General features: G+C 47.3%; 2 protein-coding genes across 18 annotated transcripts in view; both read right to left on the bottom strand.

Annotated features, from left to right (window-relative positions):
• afap1 (actin filament associated protein 1) overlaps positions 1–15,111 on the bottom strand; it is a 56,317-nt gene extending 41,206 nt beyond the window's left edge. Inside the window, exon 1 of the mRNA XM_023825423.2 lies at positions 15,018–15,111. Within this exon, the coding sequence (XP_023681191.1) occupies positions 15,018–15,036 (19 nt within the window). The 5' untranslated portion in view covers positions 15,037–15,111. The remainder of the gene's footprint in view (positions 1–15,017) is intronic.
• A 1,010-nt stretch (positions 15,112–16,121) lies between these two features.
• Positions 16,122–20,376, bottom strand: part of ablim2 (actin binding LIM protein family, member 2) — a 70,913-nt gene continuing 66,658 nt past the window's right edge. For all 17 annotated transcript variants that reach the window (XM_072718761.1, XM_072718759.1, XM_072718762.1 and 14 more), the window contains one exon: positions 16,122–18,978. The gene's annotated coding sequence lies outside the window, so the exon portion shown is untranslated. The remainder of the gene's footprint in view (positions 18,979–20,376) is intronic.

Here is a 20,376-nt window from a genome sequence, read left to right as displayed (position 1 = left end):
ACCAGAAGTCATTTGATAAGCTGGAATATCATGGAGCAAGAATTGTGGTATATGGTGGAAGAAAGCCTTGAAGTCAATGCTGGTGGTCGTGGCATCAGGCGCAGAATCTCCCACACGGAGCCCCCACTCGCGTCACATCCAGAGCCAGCCAGCTGACAGGTTCGGCGGAATGGGGGTGTGTGAGTGCAGGACCCCCTGAGTGTGTGGGGGTGTGTGGGGGGGCTCCCGCACAACAGCACCCCAGCAAACTCCAAATGACAACACCTTACTAACGCAGCACAAGTAAACACTGTTATCCTTATGACTGTGGTGAAGACCGACCACAAAGGATGTCGCATTATGCGCAAAGCCAGGCTGTCTGTCTGAGAGGGTGGTGTGTAGTTCAGCAGATTTGCCATCCACCCTGTCCCTGCTCAGAAGATTGTGGGTTCAAATCCTCTGCCTGGCAGTATAATCATATTGCTGTTGTGACCTTAAGCAATCCAGTCCTTAAATGCTTCCTTATGTCTCTGACATGTAATATCTGGGCAGTATAGTGGCAGGTATGGTGGGGGCTCAGAGTAACTTTCTTTGGATTAATGTTCCTCCATGATGCTTACGGATGTGTGCACCCCCGCCCCTCCCAGCACGCTTGGCCTTGTCTTGCATCTAGCCTACCCCTCCCCCCCACGTCCCCACAGATGGCAGCGAATGGCTAAAGCTGGTCTGGGTGAGGAGCCCCCCTACCCGTTTAAACAGCAGTCCCACCATCTCGCCATCTGGGCCAGCTCCCATCTCTGATGACACTGACCACAGCACCTTCCTGGGTTTCATGTGATTTTTACAGTGCATCTGTTCTGTCGGGGGGGGGGGGGATCTAGACTCATTAAAGATGCATGAGCCTGATTCAGGCGATGATCCCCCCCGGCAGGAGGCACCTTGCCAGCACCACTGAGTCACACAGCTCAACTGGGGGCCACAAGGGGGCTTCTCACTGCGCAGAGACAGGAAGTGACCTCAATGCTGCACTGCTCACTGAGTGCTGTGTTTCATGGAGCGGAAGCTGAGGACTGTCCACCACCCCTGAATGCCGTTCCCTACCTCCTGGCCACCTCTGAGCTTCAGGGCCACCTCTTCACCCCCAGGTTAGTCCTTCTTGTCACGTTGCCCCCTGTGGGCCATCCTTGGAATTCGTCTTCAGCATATTCAGAACTCACAGAAAGTCCTGGGACGCTTACTTAATTCAGTAAAAAATGTTGCAAATTTATTGATTTAATAACGAAAATCTTAACTTTATTTACAAAAAATATCTATCATATTACAAACAATCAGTAGTTTTTAGTAAAACATTTATTTCAAGTAATAATAAATTAAAACCCAAATTATAGTTCTAAAAGAATTGTTCTGATTAAAGCACTTCATTGACACGCAGTCTCACTTGGTGCTTTTTAATTACTGACACCTTTGCAATGACATACTGCGGCAAACTTTGCTGCTTAGTGTCCCTTTGGGAGCCAGTGACTACAATTGCAATTAATAGCAAAATGGCAAGAAAAGAACTGAATGAGTCAATCAAAATATTATGAGACTTAAAAAGAGAATTTCTGTGCGGAAGATGCTGAATGTGCAGATATGTAAAACACCGCTTCTTAATGGACTTCTGTTATGAAACCAATACGTTTGCAGCATTTTTACAGAATTAATCAAACATGCCGAGATCCTCCCTGAGCACAGTGTCTCCTTCAGGAGAGATCATAAGACAGAAAGGAGCAGTTGTTTTGCTGGCCTTTATTCAGGAAAATGAGTCGGCAGTAAGCAGACAGTCACTCTGAATGTTTATACGGACCTATATGGCCCAATGACATCACCATTCTATCTACGGATCTGGCCACTTCCTGAATTTCTCAGCCAAGAATCATAACCATTCACTGCATTCCCTGGACATTAGCAAACATCAACTGTATTGCTACATATAAGCATCGTCTCAGCAGTGTCTTGATCACCCTGCCAGCACACAGAACTTGCCTCATGCTTATAAACCCCACAGCCCATATAGGGAAATCTACCTGGGAAAAGCGATCTGCTCTGCAGACGATGAAAACAGGACTTAGCAGCACAGTCACAATCATTCTCCGATGCTCTTTGTAGCTCCCAGTGACACATAATTCACTTTACGGCGTAAACCCTCCAGTAGGGGGGGGGGCATCCAGCATCTGCAAAGGCTTATGGTGCCAAAGCGTACACTGATGGCAGTGACACACAGTGGGGCAGGGGGCCCTGGTGGGTGAGGTCCAAGGACGCCAAGGTACAGGGTTTTTCGGTCAGCACAGTGCTCACGTCTTACAGTAACGGAGAGCTACAGACGACGTCCATCCTGAGGGACGAGCCTCTTCTCTCCCATGTCGTAAACAGAGCTGGAGCGGATGTCAACCCACAAATCCAGTTTGTTTTGAAAGTGCTAAAGGGCGGAGTTCCAGTTTGGATCTTTAAGGATTATCTGGCGTTCAGTGTCCCACGTTACCTGTTCCTAAAAACCCTTCCTGTGTGACTAACTCAAAATGATTTCAGTCATGTTATACATTTCTCAAGGACAGGCTTATGAAAAAAATGATGTGCCGCATGATTCTGGAAAGGCTGCTGTAGTCTCGTATCAAACAATGTGTTTCATTCCTTTAGTCTTCTCAGTCCAACAGAACCATTTAATGTAACTGTACAGTCACTCTACAGAGGGGTGGGGCGGGTAAGGTTGATCAAAGCAAGTGGCCCCTCCAGAACCAAGAGCTTCTGCTCTATAAGCAGGAATGTGGAACATGACCTCATTCCCCTTCTTCTGAAGGCACTCTGGGAGCTGTGACCGTTCTCCCTATGACTCCATTTTTCCCAGCAGCTTAGGTGGAGCGAGACAGGTTAGGTGTAGAGGGTCTGAAACGGCCCGAAAAGAGCCCAACAGCCGCCCGTTACTAATAACAAACTCCAGGGCATGGAATCATTTTCCTTAGAGAAGTTCCATCCTAAAGAGACAGGGTCGGCTCTGAACAAAGAGGAATAAGCTGGGTGGGACACACCATCTACACTAGGGGCCGAAACTGTGGAAACACCTAGTGTTTCTGGCATTGCACTTTAAAAATCACTGCAGGAATATTGGCAGTAATGTTTATAAACAATCAAAAAAATGGTACATATGTCATACATTGGGCAATTAAATAAGTAACTGGAGCAACAGTTGAATAAGGTTCAGCAATCTCTAAAAACTGGAAGCGTTTCCTCACTTTTGGCCACTAGCGTATGGTACCTCTGTTTGGTAAATACTACTGAGGTTTAATTTATTTATCAGATCCTTCTATGAAAATGATGGACAATTGAGAAGCCAGGGTCAGACAGTCCCTGGGGCATTTGGGGCCCCTCTCAAGGGCCCAACAGTGACATCACTGTATCAAATCTGGGATTTGAACTGATGACCTTTTGCTCACTGGCACAGCATCTCAACTTGCTGAGCCACACCCCCCCCCCCCCCCCCCTTAGTTGTCATTGTCACTCTGAGTGCCTTACCATGTAGCTGGCTCAAGTTTCAGAAGACTTGACCCCCCCCCAGATTAAAACAGCCTTCATAAGCGGTTATGTCATATCTTCTAAGTCATTTATTGGAGGAAGAGGGCAATTCGAACCCATCTCCGCTCCCCAGGCAGCCGTCTGACCACACTGCCTGTCACCCTATACTCTCCCCCCATTCGGCACTAAAACACTGACGCGACCTCTGAGGGAGCGACCAGGCTGGAAAGCTCTGTGGAACATCGCGGGCCTGGGGGAGCTCAGCATAGGACATTCGCAAAGGAAATACCAGAGAAAACGGGGGTCTTTCTTTCAGGTGACAAATAGCCAAAGAATGTGGCTCCAGAGGAAGTGAGAAATCCTGCAGGGGGCGGCCTGAGATGGAGAAGGTGAGCGTGGGGCTGCTGACCGTCTGGCTGTTTGTGCAGGGGGGTGGGGGCGATCCTCCACTAAGGTTTCACTTGTCCCTCCCCAGGATCGCCTCAGTGACATTCCACATGGCATACCTCACGGCAGCTTTCATTTTCTACATTCACCTCCAGCGCTCTCTCTCTCTCCCTCTCTCTCTCTCTCTCTCTGTCTCTCTGCCTTGCATGTGGACACTGAGGTCTGAGGGGACAGAGGGTGGGTGGGTGTGCAGGCCAGCTGTGGCAGAGGCCCAGAACGTGCTGGAGCGCCGCCGAGGTCACAGCTTTCTGGATCTGGTGGGCGTCGTCAACGGCGACAGGCCACGTGTTCTGATAGGTCATTCCGGAGACGGCCTGGGGCCCGGCAACCATCCAGCAGGAAAACAGCACGGAGCTGCGGGTCCGGTCGACAGACCGCTCCGCCACGGCATTCCGAATATCATTTTCCGCATTTCCATGTAATCTGGGGTAATTACATAGTCTGGGGCGGGCGGGGGGTGGCGGTCAGGACACGGAGGCTCTCTCCCCACCCGCGCAACCCCATGACCCCGGCCTCATCCACACTCCCTGCTTACAGCTTCAGACAGACGCCAACTCATGAAGCAGTAATCCTTACCGGGAGGCTAACAGCTCCGGAAACAGGGGACCAGGTCTGGGGGGGGGGGGTGAAGCTGAGCTTCCAAACAGGGCCAAAAATAACAGCTGCAGCAAGGAGCCCAAACACGCAGAGTGACTGGGCACCCAACAGATTCCCGGGCACGCGGCGTGAGTCAGCGGTGGGGGGGTCAGGGGGGGTCGTGCCCATTTCAGGCCAAGAGCAGCGGCACTACAGACCCTCAACAGCACATGAGAGCAGCAGCTCAGGGGCTGCAAAAAAAGTGCATTGTGACACCCCCCCCCCCTTTGGCATTATCTACTTCATGGACTGCTGTGAAAATCAACTGATTCTGGGGGGAGGGGTAGGGAGGGGCTCGTTTGACCAAAAAGCACAAAGACTGCAGAAGGAAACACTGAGCTATGGACTGTTACTGTACAGATCTACACCATCACTGCCCCACGATCCATGGTGTCTGGAAAATGTGACTTCTCTCCTACTGCAATCCATCGCAGGTCACCGCCAAGTGAGCCAAGTCCCCACCAGCCAAAGGCGGGGCACGAGAGGAGCGAGAGCAGGCGATTGGCCGAAACTCTGTTGCCATGACACTTTTGGAATGGTTGCATAAGGACACAGCTACATCAGCCGCCAGCATGAGCTTTATAAAGTAGGCGTCCAGCATACGTGACGCTGGCCAACGGGGGGAGAATCATTGGATGGACCACATTATGTGGTCAGAATGTGGATGCATGTTCATAACCCTAAGCTCCTATTGCTGGGGAAGGATTAAATGGTTCTTTAAGTCCGGCCAGGTAGTTGTAGTCTGCGATATCCAAAGATTCTGGTGCACAGCAGGTAAACTATACTCACCTGTGCTGCCAGTCACACCACACTTAATTTATTACCAATTAACTGCAAGTATGTGTGATTACGGCCCTGGTGACACTCGGTTAGCTCGTCAGCGTCAAGCAGGAAGGCAAGCCGCCCTAGACCTAGACGGCAATGGCGATGATGCAAAGCTGTGTTTATGTTTCGGTGTTTCACACGAGCGCCCTGATGGAAGCAGCCGGCATTTCCCATGTTTGTACAAGGTCTGCTGGGGTGTCTCTCATGGAGGGGGGGGAGGGGCGCCCCAAGGGGCATTGTAAAGCACAAACAGTTTCTGGTCATGACATCTGCCATCGAATGATTCATATTTTCGGGTTTTCTGTCACGGGACAGGGACCTAACTGGGGCCAGGGAGAGCGGACGTTAAAATGTAAACGGACAGAATGGGTTAGAAAAACAGCAGGAAACCTGTATGCAAGAGGCATGATTATGTGTGAAAAGGCTGCCAACTGTCCATTAGCCTTGTTTAAACAAGAGTGGAAGAGCCAGCAGGCAACACCAGCTACGTTATCAACGCTGGAGGAAGACGGGTGATGCAGGGGCCACCAGGGGGCGCTATTCGTTCATCATTTAAACACAGATCTCCGGTGCCCTGGGGCCCCGCGGTCGGTCCCCCAGCCAGGTTCACCACACAATTTCCTGGGCCTGATCCCCAGGATGAAGGCGAGCAGGTCTGTTTCTGCACAGAACACATGTCCTTGGTTTGTGAGGCTGCCCCCCCGCGGGTGGGGGCAGGGTGAGATGTGTTGTGTTGCCGTCTGTTTTCCTGAGGACCGTCCTCATCACCCCACCACTCGCATCCTGTCTCACTCTGTCTCCTGCTTTCAGCCCCTGTATATAACCCCCCCCCCAATGCAACATCTGGTTTGAATAAGTGATGAAATGGGCTTATGCTCTGGTTGGGGGGGGCGGTGGGGGGGGGTCTTTTGAACTCTCGGCTGAATGCGTGTCCGCGGACAACAAGCAGATTTTTTTTCCAGGGCCTAATGTGAGATATTCCGGAATTGGAGGGGGGGGGTGGTTTTGAAACACGGGGGTGACCCTGGGTGTGCCGAGCAAATGTGACGATGACAACGCCCTTCAGGGCTGCCCTGTAGGCACGGCTGTTTACTCTGCTCATACATGGGTCATGAACCTTTCTGCAGGCCCCCTCCAGGCTCCCCCCATCCCCCCACCCGCCGTCCCACACGGAGCGGCCAAGACGGCCTGACCCAGAGATGGACCCCGCAGGCATTCCTGTGGACGCCTGTGCTACATTCCCCTCTGCAAAAAAATGACAGCACAGTAGAATGGATGACCACGTCCCCCAGGGGACAGTGCGAGGGCCGATTTAATGCGAAATGGCTCAGCTATTTAAAGGCAGGCGAGATGGCAGCTCCCCCGGGGATAAACACTGCCTTTCTGCTGGAGGAGGTGGCCATCTGCAGGAAGCATTAGCACAAGGGCTGGGCGTGACACCAGTAAGTCAGGGGATACAGCCGCCCTGGTCCGGACGGCACCTCAAGGCAGCCAGGTCTCTCCCGCCATCGTCATGGAAACGAACAGCAGCGGAATGGGTGCCCAACATGGAGGCCCCCTCCAGCTGCCCCCTTGGGGTCATCGAGGGACCAATCTGCTCCGGACCCATATCTGCATCTAGAGCAGCCGATCGCTGGCCTGCCTCCCTGGGTACCAAACACACAACACCGCTTCCTGTGTTATACTCCGTCTCGATCTCCCTCTATAGACCAGCCTGCACAGGGCCCAGAATCGTTTTTCATTCCTCTTGCAGGCTGAGGTTTCATTTTCCCAGCCCTGTCCCATCTGGAAAATCTCTGCAGCCCAGTTAATGCTGGTCATGCTAGTGCACTGTATCACTGTATCGGCTACCCTGAGCAGACAGGAAGTAGCATCATAGTGCCACTGTCATTCACCTGTATGACACGCCTACTCTCCTCATAATCCCGAGCTGGGAAGCATTTCAAAGAAAAAAAAGAGCTTTGTCTAAATTTCCTAACATATTCCTGCTGCTGACTGGTGACCCATCCAGGGTGTAAGTGCTGCAGATCCTGTGTAATGAAACTGTATTAGTGCTCTGTTATTTGTTACTTACAGGTAAAGCAGGCCTGTCTGAATAAACATGGTGTATCCTGCAGGTAAACATGCATCATGCATGCCTCATAGTGCAATTAACACTCAAGAACAGAAGAGTCTGCCAGATGAATGAAATGTGCAGAGTATGTAGCCAGCTCTTTGTAACTCGCACAACTCATTTCAACCTTTGCAGCTGAACTCCTGAACTGAACGGTAACCCTATGCAGCTGATAGTCCGAACTGAACCCGAACCCTATGCAGCTGAAAGCCCGAACTGACCCCTAACCCCATGCAGCTGAAAGCCCAAACTGAACCCGAACCCTATGCAGCTGATTGCCCGAACTGAACCCTAACCTCAATGCAGCTGATAGCCCGAACTGATCCCTAACTCCTTGCAGCTGAAAGCCCAAACTGAACCCGAATCCTATGCAGCTGATTGCCCGAACTGAACCCTAACCTCAATGCAGCTGATAGCCCGAACTGATCCCTAACTCCATGCAGCTGAAAGCCCGAACTGAATCCTAACCCCCATGCAGCTGAAAGCCCGAACTGAACCCGAATCCTATGCAGCTGATTGCCCGAACTGAACCCTAACCTCAATGCAGCTGATAGCCCGAACTGATCCCTAACTCCATGCAGCTGAAAGCCCGAACTGAATCCTAACCCCCATGCAGCTGAAAGCCCGAACTGAACTCTAACCCTATGCAGCTGATAGCCCGAACCTTAACCTGAGCAAGACCAGAAGAGAGGGAATAAGAAAGAACTGTCTACATGTCCCCATGTGCCTGTGAATCCCAGGTGGCCTACATTTCCCCAGCTGTCTGAGGGCATTGGCCTGGTGTCCCCCCAGGGCCTTCTCCTGCCCCCAATCTCATACATAACCACAAGAAGGACCACCGAAAATTCTCGTAACTCAGTCACTACTTGCTGCGATGCCCACTGTGGCGGATTGGTGTTCCTACCATCATTAACACCCCAGTGGAGAGTCAAGTGGACCTGATGCCTGTTCCAGGAAGCACAAGGCTGCTCCCCCCACAATAACTCGTGTTATTGTAATTGGCGCTTAAGCTGGGGCATCAGAGTGTGCTGTGTTTGGTTCCTAATGACCCGCTCTTGCACGTTAGCGGCTCTGCTCTTTGTGTTGATGTTCACTCCTGGGCACGATGGCCTCGTTATTCACACCGGCCAGACGGGACACTCACTGTCATCCCAGCCTGGGCTTTGTCTGGCTGTCCTCATCGCGGCCCGTTGCTATGGTTGCTGGGGAATGGTTTCCATCAGTCAGAGCTGAGGGGGGGAGGTTACTCCAGTAACGGATCTGGGCTTAATCCTCCGTGACACCCTGACATATGTGGGGGGTGTTCCTTAATATATTGTTGTGCTTATTGAGACAGAAGACTTAATTTCTCCTGGTATGATGCAGTTCCAGCCAAAAAAGACAAATGAAATTTATTGTTGCGGCAAGTCAGAGGTGATGATTAAGGTCCATTCAGGCTGGCTGAAGCACAGAGAAGCTCTCCTGTGCAGGGGGGTCATGCTCTTGAAATCACGCACCACTCACGTTCCGGATCACGCGCGTCCTGCCCACGGCATTATGGGAAAATGAAGCACTAACGATTCAGAAAGCACTGGCTCTTGATGGTCCAACCGTAATGCCACCAGCCCTCATAATTCTCCAGCTCTCTCCTTCAAGGCCATTGTCTTTAAAGTCTCTTTAAATCCAGGCACCTCTACCCTCCTATCTTTTCTCAGGGCTGGACTGAACAAACACAATCATGTGGCTGTGAGATGTGGTCCAGTACTCCCTGTAAACTCCCCAGGCATGTCATCCATGCCCCCGCCCCCCTCGTCAAGAGATGGAGCTGGAACACCCTGTTTACCGACATAGTAATAAAGGTGGGGAAAAAGCAGATCCCCAGAGATGTCAACAACCAAAACCTAACACAGTTCCCACCCTACTTCCTGTCTCCTTCCAAAGTCTCCAACTTGCTTCCTGTCTCTTTTCATTGGCACACCCTACTTCCTGTTTCCCTGCCATAATCTCGCCCAGCTTCCTGCTCAAGGACAACAAGCCACACTCATGGCCCTTTTAACCTCACCCTGACAGTAGATTTCGGTATTAACGCCCAGCAAACCATTTTTCACACTAGCACAACAGTGCAAAGTTTGTTGGGTGTTTCACAGTACGGGGCTCACCTGCCACTGCTCCCAGGGCTGGATCTCTACCCTCCAGATGCGGAAACACCCCCTTTCCTTTACAGAGTGCGTGCTGCTGTCTTTAATTAGCTGGATTCCCTCTCACGGCAGAAATCTAGCTAACCCCACCAATAAAACAGCCCATAAAGGTGTCCCTGTGTTCTTTCTGAGCTGCAAATATTGTTCTATCTAAACGACTTCTCAGGGACTGATCTCGATTTGATCTAAAAGCATCCCACTGAGAAGAGCATTAACTCTCGCCAATTTTCCAACTTGGTGACTCTCATGGTGATGACCAGTGTTCAGCTTGACTTTCTGCCTTACTGGACAAGACAATGGTCTGAATTCCAATTTAATACCAAACCAACTTTAGCTTAATGTTACTGAGTGGATCTTAGCATGCAGCCGAAGCAACAACACCTGCAGACTATTAAATCTTAGCTTCTTTAAAATGATAACTTAATCATTAATTTTATACTACTGTTAATGTGAACACATTTTCATACACCCCGGTCGCCCAGAGGAGGATGGGTTCTCCGTCCGAGTCTAGGTTCCTCTCAAGGTTTCTTCCTGCTAGAGGGAGTTTCTCCTTGCCACTGTCACCTCAGGCTTGCTTGGTGGGGGTTTAAGCCAGTTATATGAAAAGTGCTTTGTGACAATGACTGTTGTTAAAAGTGCTATATAAATAAAATTGAATTGAATTGAACAGAATTGAATTGAATTGAACTGAATTGAAATTAATTGAACTGGTCAAGGTCAAACACCATTGCAGTCACCCCTCCCCCTGTACTAGAACTGGTAAACACTCATCTGGTAGTGAAGAGCCATACACACAAATATGCACCAGCACCTGTCATATTTACAAAGCAGTAAAGAAATACCAATTTCTGTCCCATTTAGGTACAGTGGCAGGGGGGATCTCCCTGCTCTATATCCACAGTGCCTTTGCCTATAACAAACACTTTGGCTAGATCAGCCCAGACAGGAAGTCAGGCTCGGCTCAGCTTCTCACTGCGTTAATGGCTTCCACTTGCCTCAGAGCAATGCAGCCTGACTGTTTTATGGAGCACGACTCCAGGAAAAGCAGACGAAGGTATAAGTCACTCGCACCCGTCACTGAAGTCCTCCTTTGTTGGAGTCTAATGGGATTGATTACAGTAATCAGATTGGGATTCCTTCAGACTGCCTCTTAACAGGACTGGGCATGTGAGAGCAGCATCGGGAGCAGAAGCCAGGCCGCCGCTGGCTTACAAAGGGCTGCTCTGCGCCACCCCGCTGGGCTCCGTCCCTCTGCTTCCTGTCCACGGCTCCTGCTTGGCAGAGCACGGTCGGTGGGCTGCTCCAGTGTCGTTTCTCCAAGTACTTCACGCTTTGACGTGCAGATCAGAAGCATTCCGCATCCCTCTACAGGCCACCAAACGCTTGTAATTCAATAAGAGCTGCAGTCGCCTTTTTTCATAGGGGCACTGCATGCATAATTAAACTGCTCTTATATAACGGGGAATGCACGCACATTTAGAGAATCACTGAGCTCTCACATGTCTATGGTAATCAGTCTGAACCGCAGTGTGTTCCTTGTTCTTACCTGGATCTCCTCCCAAACTCCAAGCACGTGGAAAGTGTGCTGACTTCACTACTCTATGCACAAAGCTACATTTCTCAGTTGGCTGGGTTAACTTAAGCTACAAGTTATGATTATCCAATAGAAATGCTCCTACGTAAACTCTGATTGGATGATCATGACTTCTAGATTAAGTTAAACCAGCTAACTGAGAAATCCTGCTTTCTGGAATACCCCCTTGCCTATGTTCATAATATTTACAAGGGAACCTGAAATTGCATAAATAGATCAAGTATTTTAATACAACACGACATCTCAAAAAAAAAGTCTTTAGGAGAGAAACAGAGTAAGACTGACCCTGCTCATCCATTGTTCATTTCTTGAGAAGCTGGACATGCAGATTTCTGTTTGAGACATGAATTATAAGACAGAATAAGGGAATTTTAACTCAGAAGTTTACAGCACTATACCTCCAGACTGAGTGACTCTCATCCTGGGTTATTACTGTAATAAGGTCTTGCTTTCCTCTTGTTATAGGAAGAAGAGAGAGACTTCCCTGAGGGAATCCCAGCACAGTGAGCACATATGACTTCCCTTAGCCACAGACATGCATCCAGGGGCGTAACGAGCTCCGTCTTGGCTTGCAGACAGTGGGGAGGGCAGCCATGAGGGGACGGCAGATTCGGGACACCCAGCAGAGAGTATGGGCAGAAACAGCGCCACTCAGAAAGGACGGACAAGTCACCGTGCGGCGCTGCTCTCCCACAGCATGAATGGGTAATCTGACCAAGCGTGGGGGGAGTCCACCGTCCCCCCTCCTCCCCCAAAATGGACAGCCAAGCCAGGCACCTCGGGGGATCTGAGGTTCTGTGTGTAGGGTTCATGTCAATTTTGGGGTGGTGCTCCTCTGCTCCAGTCCCTCCTCCGAATGTGTGTAATTATCAGTCCCTTTGCAGTGAGCAGGACACGCCCTCGCCCCTGCACTGTGCTCCGGGGGGTGGATGTGTTTTAACAGTGACCGTAATGCCTCAGCTGGCACTGCTATCACAGGCAAGGACGGGGGGGGGGGGGACAATGGAGGAAAAAAGAGTAAAGCATGAAGTGGGGGGGGGGGCACAGCTGCCCTCACCAGCTGGGCCCATTCCCCATGGAGCTGGGCACCTATCCATTAAACCTGCATGCATGATAAGGGAGATCTATAACCCCCATGTCCCCTCAGACCGGGTCCGGATCACTGACAAGCCAGTGAGCAACTCTCTCTCTCTCTCTCTCTCTCTCACACACACACACACATACACACACACAGGCAGACATACAGACACACAGACAGACACACATACACACAGACAGACAGACACACACACACACAGGCAGACAGATATACAGACAATTAGACAGACATTAGTTGACCCAAATGCTGTTGGCAGTTTATTTTTTCTCATCTTATTTTTAAAAAAGCATCCACATACTAGCTGCAATGCATTAGGTTTGAGGGCAGTGTGTGGCTCTGTCACTCAGGCTCCTGTGCTTGTTACCGGAAGGTTGCCGGTTCACATCCCGTGGCTGGCAGAGTGACCATCAACCTCACTAGAGGCAAATGGCGGCTTGTCTTTCATAGGAGGATTAGATGGAATACTTACTTATAAAATATCGTTTCATTCCAGCCCCAGCTAACCCCATGAATACAATGTGTGCAAAATGCAGCCAGCTAAGTAACGGGCAAGTCCTCACAAGTGATCAATGAATTTGACAGAGAGGATGCAAAATTCCCCCTAATCAACAAACTGGGTGGGAAGAGTAATCCAGGGCTGTACACAACAATCTAACCCCCCAACAAAGGAAGTGGATGATGGGAGTATGCTCGGGCTGAAATACTACCCCCACCCCCATGAGGGAAGTGTATGGGAGGATCTACACAGGGCTGAAAACAGCAAACTCATCTCCAACAGAGCAAAACTTTATAACCCATCATAAAAATGACACATGCATTCACGCTGAAATTAGCAGCGACCCTCACCTCATCCCTGGGAACACAGACGTCCCAGAGCTATGATGTCATTATCGCTCACAGCATCGATATGCTGAGGACAATGACACCAGCTGCCGGGGGCTCCCGGAACCATTAGGATTAAATATCAGCCGTGGTAACATGAAGACTCACTGTACTAGACTCTGGCATCTGAAACAAATCACGCTTACTGATAAGAATCCACTGAGATCACTCAGCTCTGCCCTTGTGGCATACGTTCACGTTTCACCTGGGAGGCCGTCGGAAAGGCCTGCACTCCACCCCTGCTGCACAATAACAATCCATCACTAACTCACTAGTAACAGATTTGTACCTCCAACTTCACAAAGCACTAACAAAACCATACCCATATCCAACACCCGAACTGGACAATGTGTGGCTCTGCAGGTTAAAGTTTTGTGTGTATATTCTGAAGGTTGCTGGTTCAAATCCCAAGGGTAAGAGCAAGACCCTTAACCACAATGACTCCAGGCACTGATTGACCGTGCTTTCTTTATTCTATATCGCTTCGGATAAATGTCTGCTAAACAATTGTATTGTAAACGTATTCATATTTCATTTGAAGTAGGAACATCATTTGCCAGCAGGGGTCGCGACGGAGCACTTTACCGACAGTTGATGTCTCGGCGGTACGCATTGGAGCTTCTACATTCAGTAAAGCTCTTACGGCACCTGCTATTAGCCAGAAAATGAATGGGTATCCCTACGGCGATAATATTTTCAATCATCAAAAGCAGGCTGACGTATGTGGAAGCGACGACCTTCCTCTCCATCAGCTACTATAATTTTAACTCATGTTATCTGTGCAGAGAGGCTGTCAAAACGTGCAGTGTGTGCTTCGGTGCCTCTGTGTCAGTATCCCAGAGGGACCAGCTAAAGGCTCCTGCGTTTCAAAATAGTGCATTTTGATTTTCATTGTTGAGCCAGAACCGTGGCCAGCTGGCTCAGTTTTCAGAGCACTGAGGAAATCCCATACGGTGGCGCGTATTCTGGGAATAAACAAGAGCAAAGGATGTTGTCCATTGTAATAACCCTTTGGATAATATACAACAATGTCCGCCAATTCACCAACAATACACCACAAATCAACATTCTGTTATTGTATCCAAAAATATACGGGCTGCATTTTACAGTAATTAACAATGCCTCCACTCTACTCTGACCGCCCCCCCCCCCAAGTCGGGACAGCCCACGTCACATGCACGCCAGCTGATCTCCCGCTGCTGTGGCTTAATGAAGACTGCCCAGGGCCGGCGGCATCGGAGATCATTAGCATCAACCCATACATCATCACACCGCCACTTTTGTCCCCGTTACATCAAACAGTCTTTGTGTCCTGTTTTGCAACAAACTACAGGTACGCCCTGCACAGCGTTGGTTTAGATAGCAATAGTTTTATGCATGTTGAGATTTCATACTGATTTGAATCTAGACAAATATGCAGGACAATAGCAGTAGAAAAAGGTGCGCACGCAGAAGGGTAAATTATAATTTACCTGTAAATCTCAGGTCAACATGCACGCACGCCATTCAAACCACTTTTATAACCATTTCCTTTATATTTATATGCAAAACCTAACTTTGCTGCTTTTATTTGTTTTTATTTCTAATTGCCAACAACAGTGGACTATTTATCATTATAAAGTCATAATATGCTTCTGAAATCCTAAATTGCTTATTTATATAAGCGCATGAAAACAATACTATAATGGAAGCAACAAACAAAGAAGCACCACTCACCTTTTCCACTAACTCCCATGTGCTTTTAATGCTTCACCCAGCTCTCTGACAATAGAATCCCCTCCGATGTGCGCATCCAGGTCTTGCCACCTCGGGTATTTAAATTCAGCAATGGAACTGTCAGAATGAAGTCTAATTAACATGCGTGTCGGCCAATCACGTCTGAGAGCCGCGTTTGATTGACGGATGGAAAGACCACTTAAAAGCCGTACTGAAAAAAACAAGCCAATCAGTGGCTCCAGTGAACCTCCTTTTCATATTGAGCGTAGAAATTGGAAAGCAAATCGTGTAATAGCTAAGTGATCGCTTTTTTGTGGGCCATGAGTCTATCACTTGATTTAATAAACTCTGAAATAAAAAGTTACTGTGATCTGAATATTTTTATATCGTATTGTGCTTTAACTGTTGAATTACTGTCAGCAGAGTATATGTGCCATTTTGAAACTAGTGTAAACTAAAAGAAAAAAACATTTTACTTCGATGAAAATATCTAATTTTGTTGGCTCCTTTTCCCCCAGACTTTACGCTCTAACAATGTGTGCTATTTATGATGACCGGTTGTGGGAATTCGGCAATACCAAATATCCTAAGCAAGTATTGTACGGTAACTGTGTAACAAAGAATATGATTCATATATTTTTTCAGCTGTAAAATAGATAGACGTAGATATCGGAGAATGGGAGCTGCTATACGGGGGAGTATTGGTATAGAGGTTAACAATAAACGTATTTTCAGAAAAGAAGTAAAGCAAACAAAAGAAAATAAAAACAAAAGAGTTTTTTCAGTTCTGTATCCACTAGAGGACATTATTCAAAGCTTTTGTTTGAGAAGTCAAGGCTGAACCTAATGTTTTTCTATTACAGCTGGAAATATGACTTAGGGCGTTGACTGTAACATTGCAATATAATGTGGTGCTGAAAAAAAGACACCGAGAAGCCTAGTTAAAACTCCTTGTTCCACAGCACAGATTTCACGGCTTAAGTAAAAAAAGATCCCACTACACATACTTCATCGGTTGGTTAATGTTTTCTGTTTCAGCCAGTGGTGTTTATTCAGCGAGTCCTTAAAATTATGGGCACAGACACGAAAACACAAGAAAAGACGTACTGAATGAAACATTTATTTTAAAGATGGACATCAGCAAACCAGCAAAGCAAAAACAAAAAAAAAGGCTTAGTTACAGCAGAACTTGAAGGGTTATCGGCACACATTTACATTAAATCGACAAACAGCGCTGGGCGATGTCGTGGCCTCTTCTCAGTCACGGACTTAACACAAGTACACGGTGCTGCCAACAGCCTTACGTCACCTAAGCTGCGTGTCACTATCGAGAAAAATAAGGCGAAAAATCATTCGCAGTTGGTGGCAAAATATAAAAATCCAGGTAATGTTAGCAACTAGCATCATCTCTCCCTAAGCTTCCATGTGTACCAGTGTTACGGTAAACTAATAACAGAAACATTACAAAAATGTCCAATTTACCATTCACTTATCTTACAACCTAACAGGTAATCTGTAAAAACAAAGCAATGGATATTCCTCAGCTGTCTTTCTGGAAAGTACTATAAAGAATTGTTTGTTTTGGATAGCCGATTTAAAAGAGCAATAAAAACAAAATATGCAGTTGGGGAGCGCGTGGGATTCTTAGTCCACTGAAATATAAATTGGCTTCCTCTAGGGGGTGCCTGTTGTCTCTGGGTGAGAAGGCAGTTTCTGTCAGGGAAGAAGGGGGCTGTCTGGCAATGTGCCAGGCATACAGCCTTAGCATGGAGTGACAGCCCTCTGTCTCTACAGCTGATCAAACAGCACAGCCCCACAGGAATCCAGCAACGCTAGAGACACTTTAACAGGGTATGACAATTAAGGCTTCCCTGATGGAGAATGTGGACGCACACTACGCAGATTTTGCCTCTGTGTCATCGTGATACAGCAGCACCACACGGCAGCATGCAAAACGCCTCATACCCCACCCAGTCAGCCTGCACGAGCAGCCCGAAATGCACTTTAATACTTTATGAGTTATAGCTTTATTCCAAAGGCTGTTTTAGATGATAACAACTGATCATGTTTAAAGAAAAAGATTCCAAAAATCAAAAAAGTGTATGAGCATGTATAGGTGTGTTGGGGGAGAGGGGGGGGGGGGCAGGTGGAGTGCAAATGGAGGCTCATATGTGATGCAGAACCACACGACGTCGTCACCATCTGTTTAACTTCTCCACAGTATCATAAACAGCAGCAATTTCCCCAGATTCTGTCTCAAATTCAGCATCTACTTTCTCTCCATTACAGTTTTATCTGACACAAAGCAAAGCTGTCTTACAATTCATACCTAAATTAAACTGCGAAATCAGGAGACAAATATATGTAATGCAAACTTCTGTATTATCGTTTCTTTAGTAAATAACACCACGAGGATAACTTTGAAGAGATCGCCATCTCTCTTTCATGCAAATACTTGGAAAGGCCAAATTTATTGTAAACTCTACAACAATAAGCATGTCAAGATTACAGACCCTAAAATATTCATTGTTAAAATGGAAACATCCAGTGTTAGTGAATATAACTGTAATCTCTGCCTTCTGCCTGGCAGTTTATATTAAATTATAGGCAGTTGCAGGGGAAATATGTACAAGATAATCCCTACCAGAAAAAAATATGTGAATGATGATAATGTATAACTTAAACAGGACGGAACAGAACACCATGTATTGCTTTGTGAGCAAAATGCATCAACCTAAAAACAAATCTAATATTGGCTTTATGAAATAGATACACAATTGAATCACTTGCTGTCACTGTCATATTGACCTTTTTCTGAAGACAAAAATAGAGTATAAAAATAATTTAGGCATAAAGAATGAAAACCGTTTACCACCAGTGCCTTAAAAAAATATGAGTCATAGGTTTCAAATTGTGACCACCTTGAATTTGACTGTGAACACTGGCAACTGCAAAGTTAAGGCTTCCCTGTGACTGGTGGTCTGCCATGTGACAGGAAGTGTGTCACTCACTCCCCTGTGATTCAATGTCCTTCACGTTCTCCAGCTTAATTGATTCTGTAGTCATGGCCAAATGAAGCTTCATGAACCATTCGCTGTATTTTCCGACCCCACTAGATGGTGCTCTCTGTTCATAAAAGGGCTCAAAGCAAACCAAAAGCGCCATCCAGTGGGTTCAAAAACTACAGCAAATGGTTCATGAAGCTTCATTTGCCCATCACTGATTCTGAGGCCTCCAGAATAGCATGAAAGAGCCCAGTCTCATGCACAGATAGGTTACCTAGCAAAAAAGTGAACTTGCAACATTCATTCAAAAGGTCTCGATGAAGCAAACATAAGGTGCTTTGAGAATCGTTTGCATAAAATAACCCCTGAATAACTGACATCCTGACCAGTTCTTTGGCCTCAGCATGCTGTCCTACAGTTTATCTGGTCTGCAACTGCTCTAAGCTAAACTAGTGTTGTAACAATGATGGATTTAAGCTGCACACGTCGTGTTTTCGTGCTGAGAGTGGCCGCTGATGGCCTGGGCATCGCTCCTGCCCAGGAACAGCGAGAAAGCAAGGTTCAGAAATCACACAGGAGGGAGATGGAACGGGACGGCCAGCCATGCAAATGCAGCATCCCCCAGTCATCTAGAAACGTTTCTGTAACGTTGTCGGCAAACAGAAGCGGCTAGGAAAGCCCGCTTCCATGCAGAGGCAACGTTGCCAGAACGTTCCGTGCCCTCGAATGACTCCTTGGGCACCCCCTCCCTATACATACTACAGGAGGCACCAAACAGCACGGTGGTGCTTTGACATTTCCTCTGCTGTTGTTTATTTTTTGTTTTGTTTGCAACCAAGCTGTTAAAAAAGGTACGCCTTCTTCTTCATGTCATTCCTCTTCCACAGAGCCAGGCGGTCAAACTGCTCGATGGTCATCCCAAAGACCTGAAGGAAGTCTTCAGGAGACAGGTGGCGCTGAAAAGACGACGAGACAGGAAATGGATGCATAAACATGACAGGATGTGGCAAGCGCTTCAATGCGGAGATCCAACAGCCGGAACATTCTAGTATTCTTTCTGCAGAAGTGCTACTGTACCATGGTCAGCAAAAGACAGTCAAACAAAATGTTCAAGGCTATTTATCTGTATAGTAGGTATATATTTGCCCAGGAAGAAAAACAATTTAGCAGTAGAATATACTGTACGCAAATTAAGAGTTAAATAATTCTTCTGTTCTCCAAAAAGTTACTGATTTCTTGTTGAATGGTGAGATGAACACCGCCTCAGTTCCCAAACCTCTTCTCAGAGGCAGCTCAGCCATTCCATCTATTTTTTAAATTTCACCATCAGCTCAGTTAGGTAATTAACTTTATTAGTCGGTCCAGTGAAAAAATACATGTGTGTTTTGGATGATTGCTGCAGATGCTGGGGTGACATTTAAGCTGACATGCTTTACAGGTATAACATCATAGTTTTACACCAACATGAAGATCATTTAAACATCCTTTTCTTTTCTTTGACTTTTGCATAGCACTGTTTTATGAAGAGCTTGCTGGACAAAGACTGGAGACTTCTGGTGCTGATTTTCTATCTTCCGGAAGCCATTAAGGTCCTGGGTGTAGTATCCTAACCACCAGCCCACGCGGGAGGTGTTTCTCCAGCTGGAGTCGGGCAAAACTTAAAGATGCAGTTTGATAGAAATTCTCATAACTGAATAAAAGAAAGTAATTTGCCAACTGCCAGCTGATTTTTATCACAACCATGTACTAGTGAAGTCATGCCCGGAAATGGGGGTTTAAACTATTTTTTAAAACCGTCTTCAATTTACAAAGCGTACTGAATTCAAGAAACATATTGGTGTTTTAAGTAGATTTTTTTCTGGAATACTCTCAGAGAACCATGTGACTCTCCTGAAGGACTAACTAGACCACTTTTCCCAACCACCCTCCCTGCCTATTGCTCCATTTGCCCTACAGAATTTGTAGAAGATATTGTACTGGGACATGTACAGCACTTTGCACAGAAGTATTCCCTGGGTTCTTTTGGGCTTAAACCTCCCTAATGCTGATTACTGTTCGTACAACATAACTAAAGTAATGATGGCCAAATGAAGTGTCATGAACCACTTGTTGTATTTTCTGACCCCACTAAATGGTGCTCTCTGTTCCAAATAGGGCACAAAGCATGTCCTAAAGCAAATCAAGAGCGCCATCTAGTGGGGTCAAAAAATACAGCAGATGGTTCATGAAGCTTCTCAGCTGCTCTTTGAGTGTCAATGAAGAGATCTATCCATACAACTAACACACCATAGGATCCAGCTGGGCTGGAGTCTAGTGCCACTGAAACCAAGGATGGGGGAGGAGAAGGAGGGAAT

The sequence above is a fragment of the Paramormyrops kingsleyae genome, chromosome 12 (assembly GCF_048594095.1).
Source record: "Paramormyrops kingsleyae isolate MSU_618 chromosome 12, PKINGS_0.4, whole genome shotgun sequence".
Classification (NCBI taxonomy): Eukaryota; Metazoa; Chordata; class Actinopteri; order Osteoglossiformes; family Mormyridae; genus Paramormyrops; species Paramormyrops kingsleyae.
The sequence above is the reverse complement of the archived record's forward strand: the minus strand, read 5'-3'. Positions and strand labels throughout refer to the sequence as shown.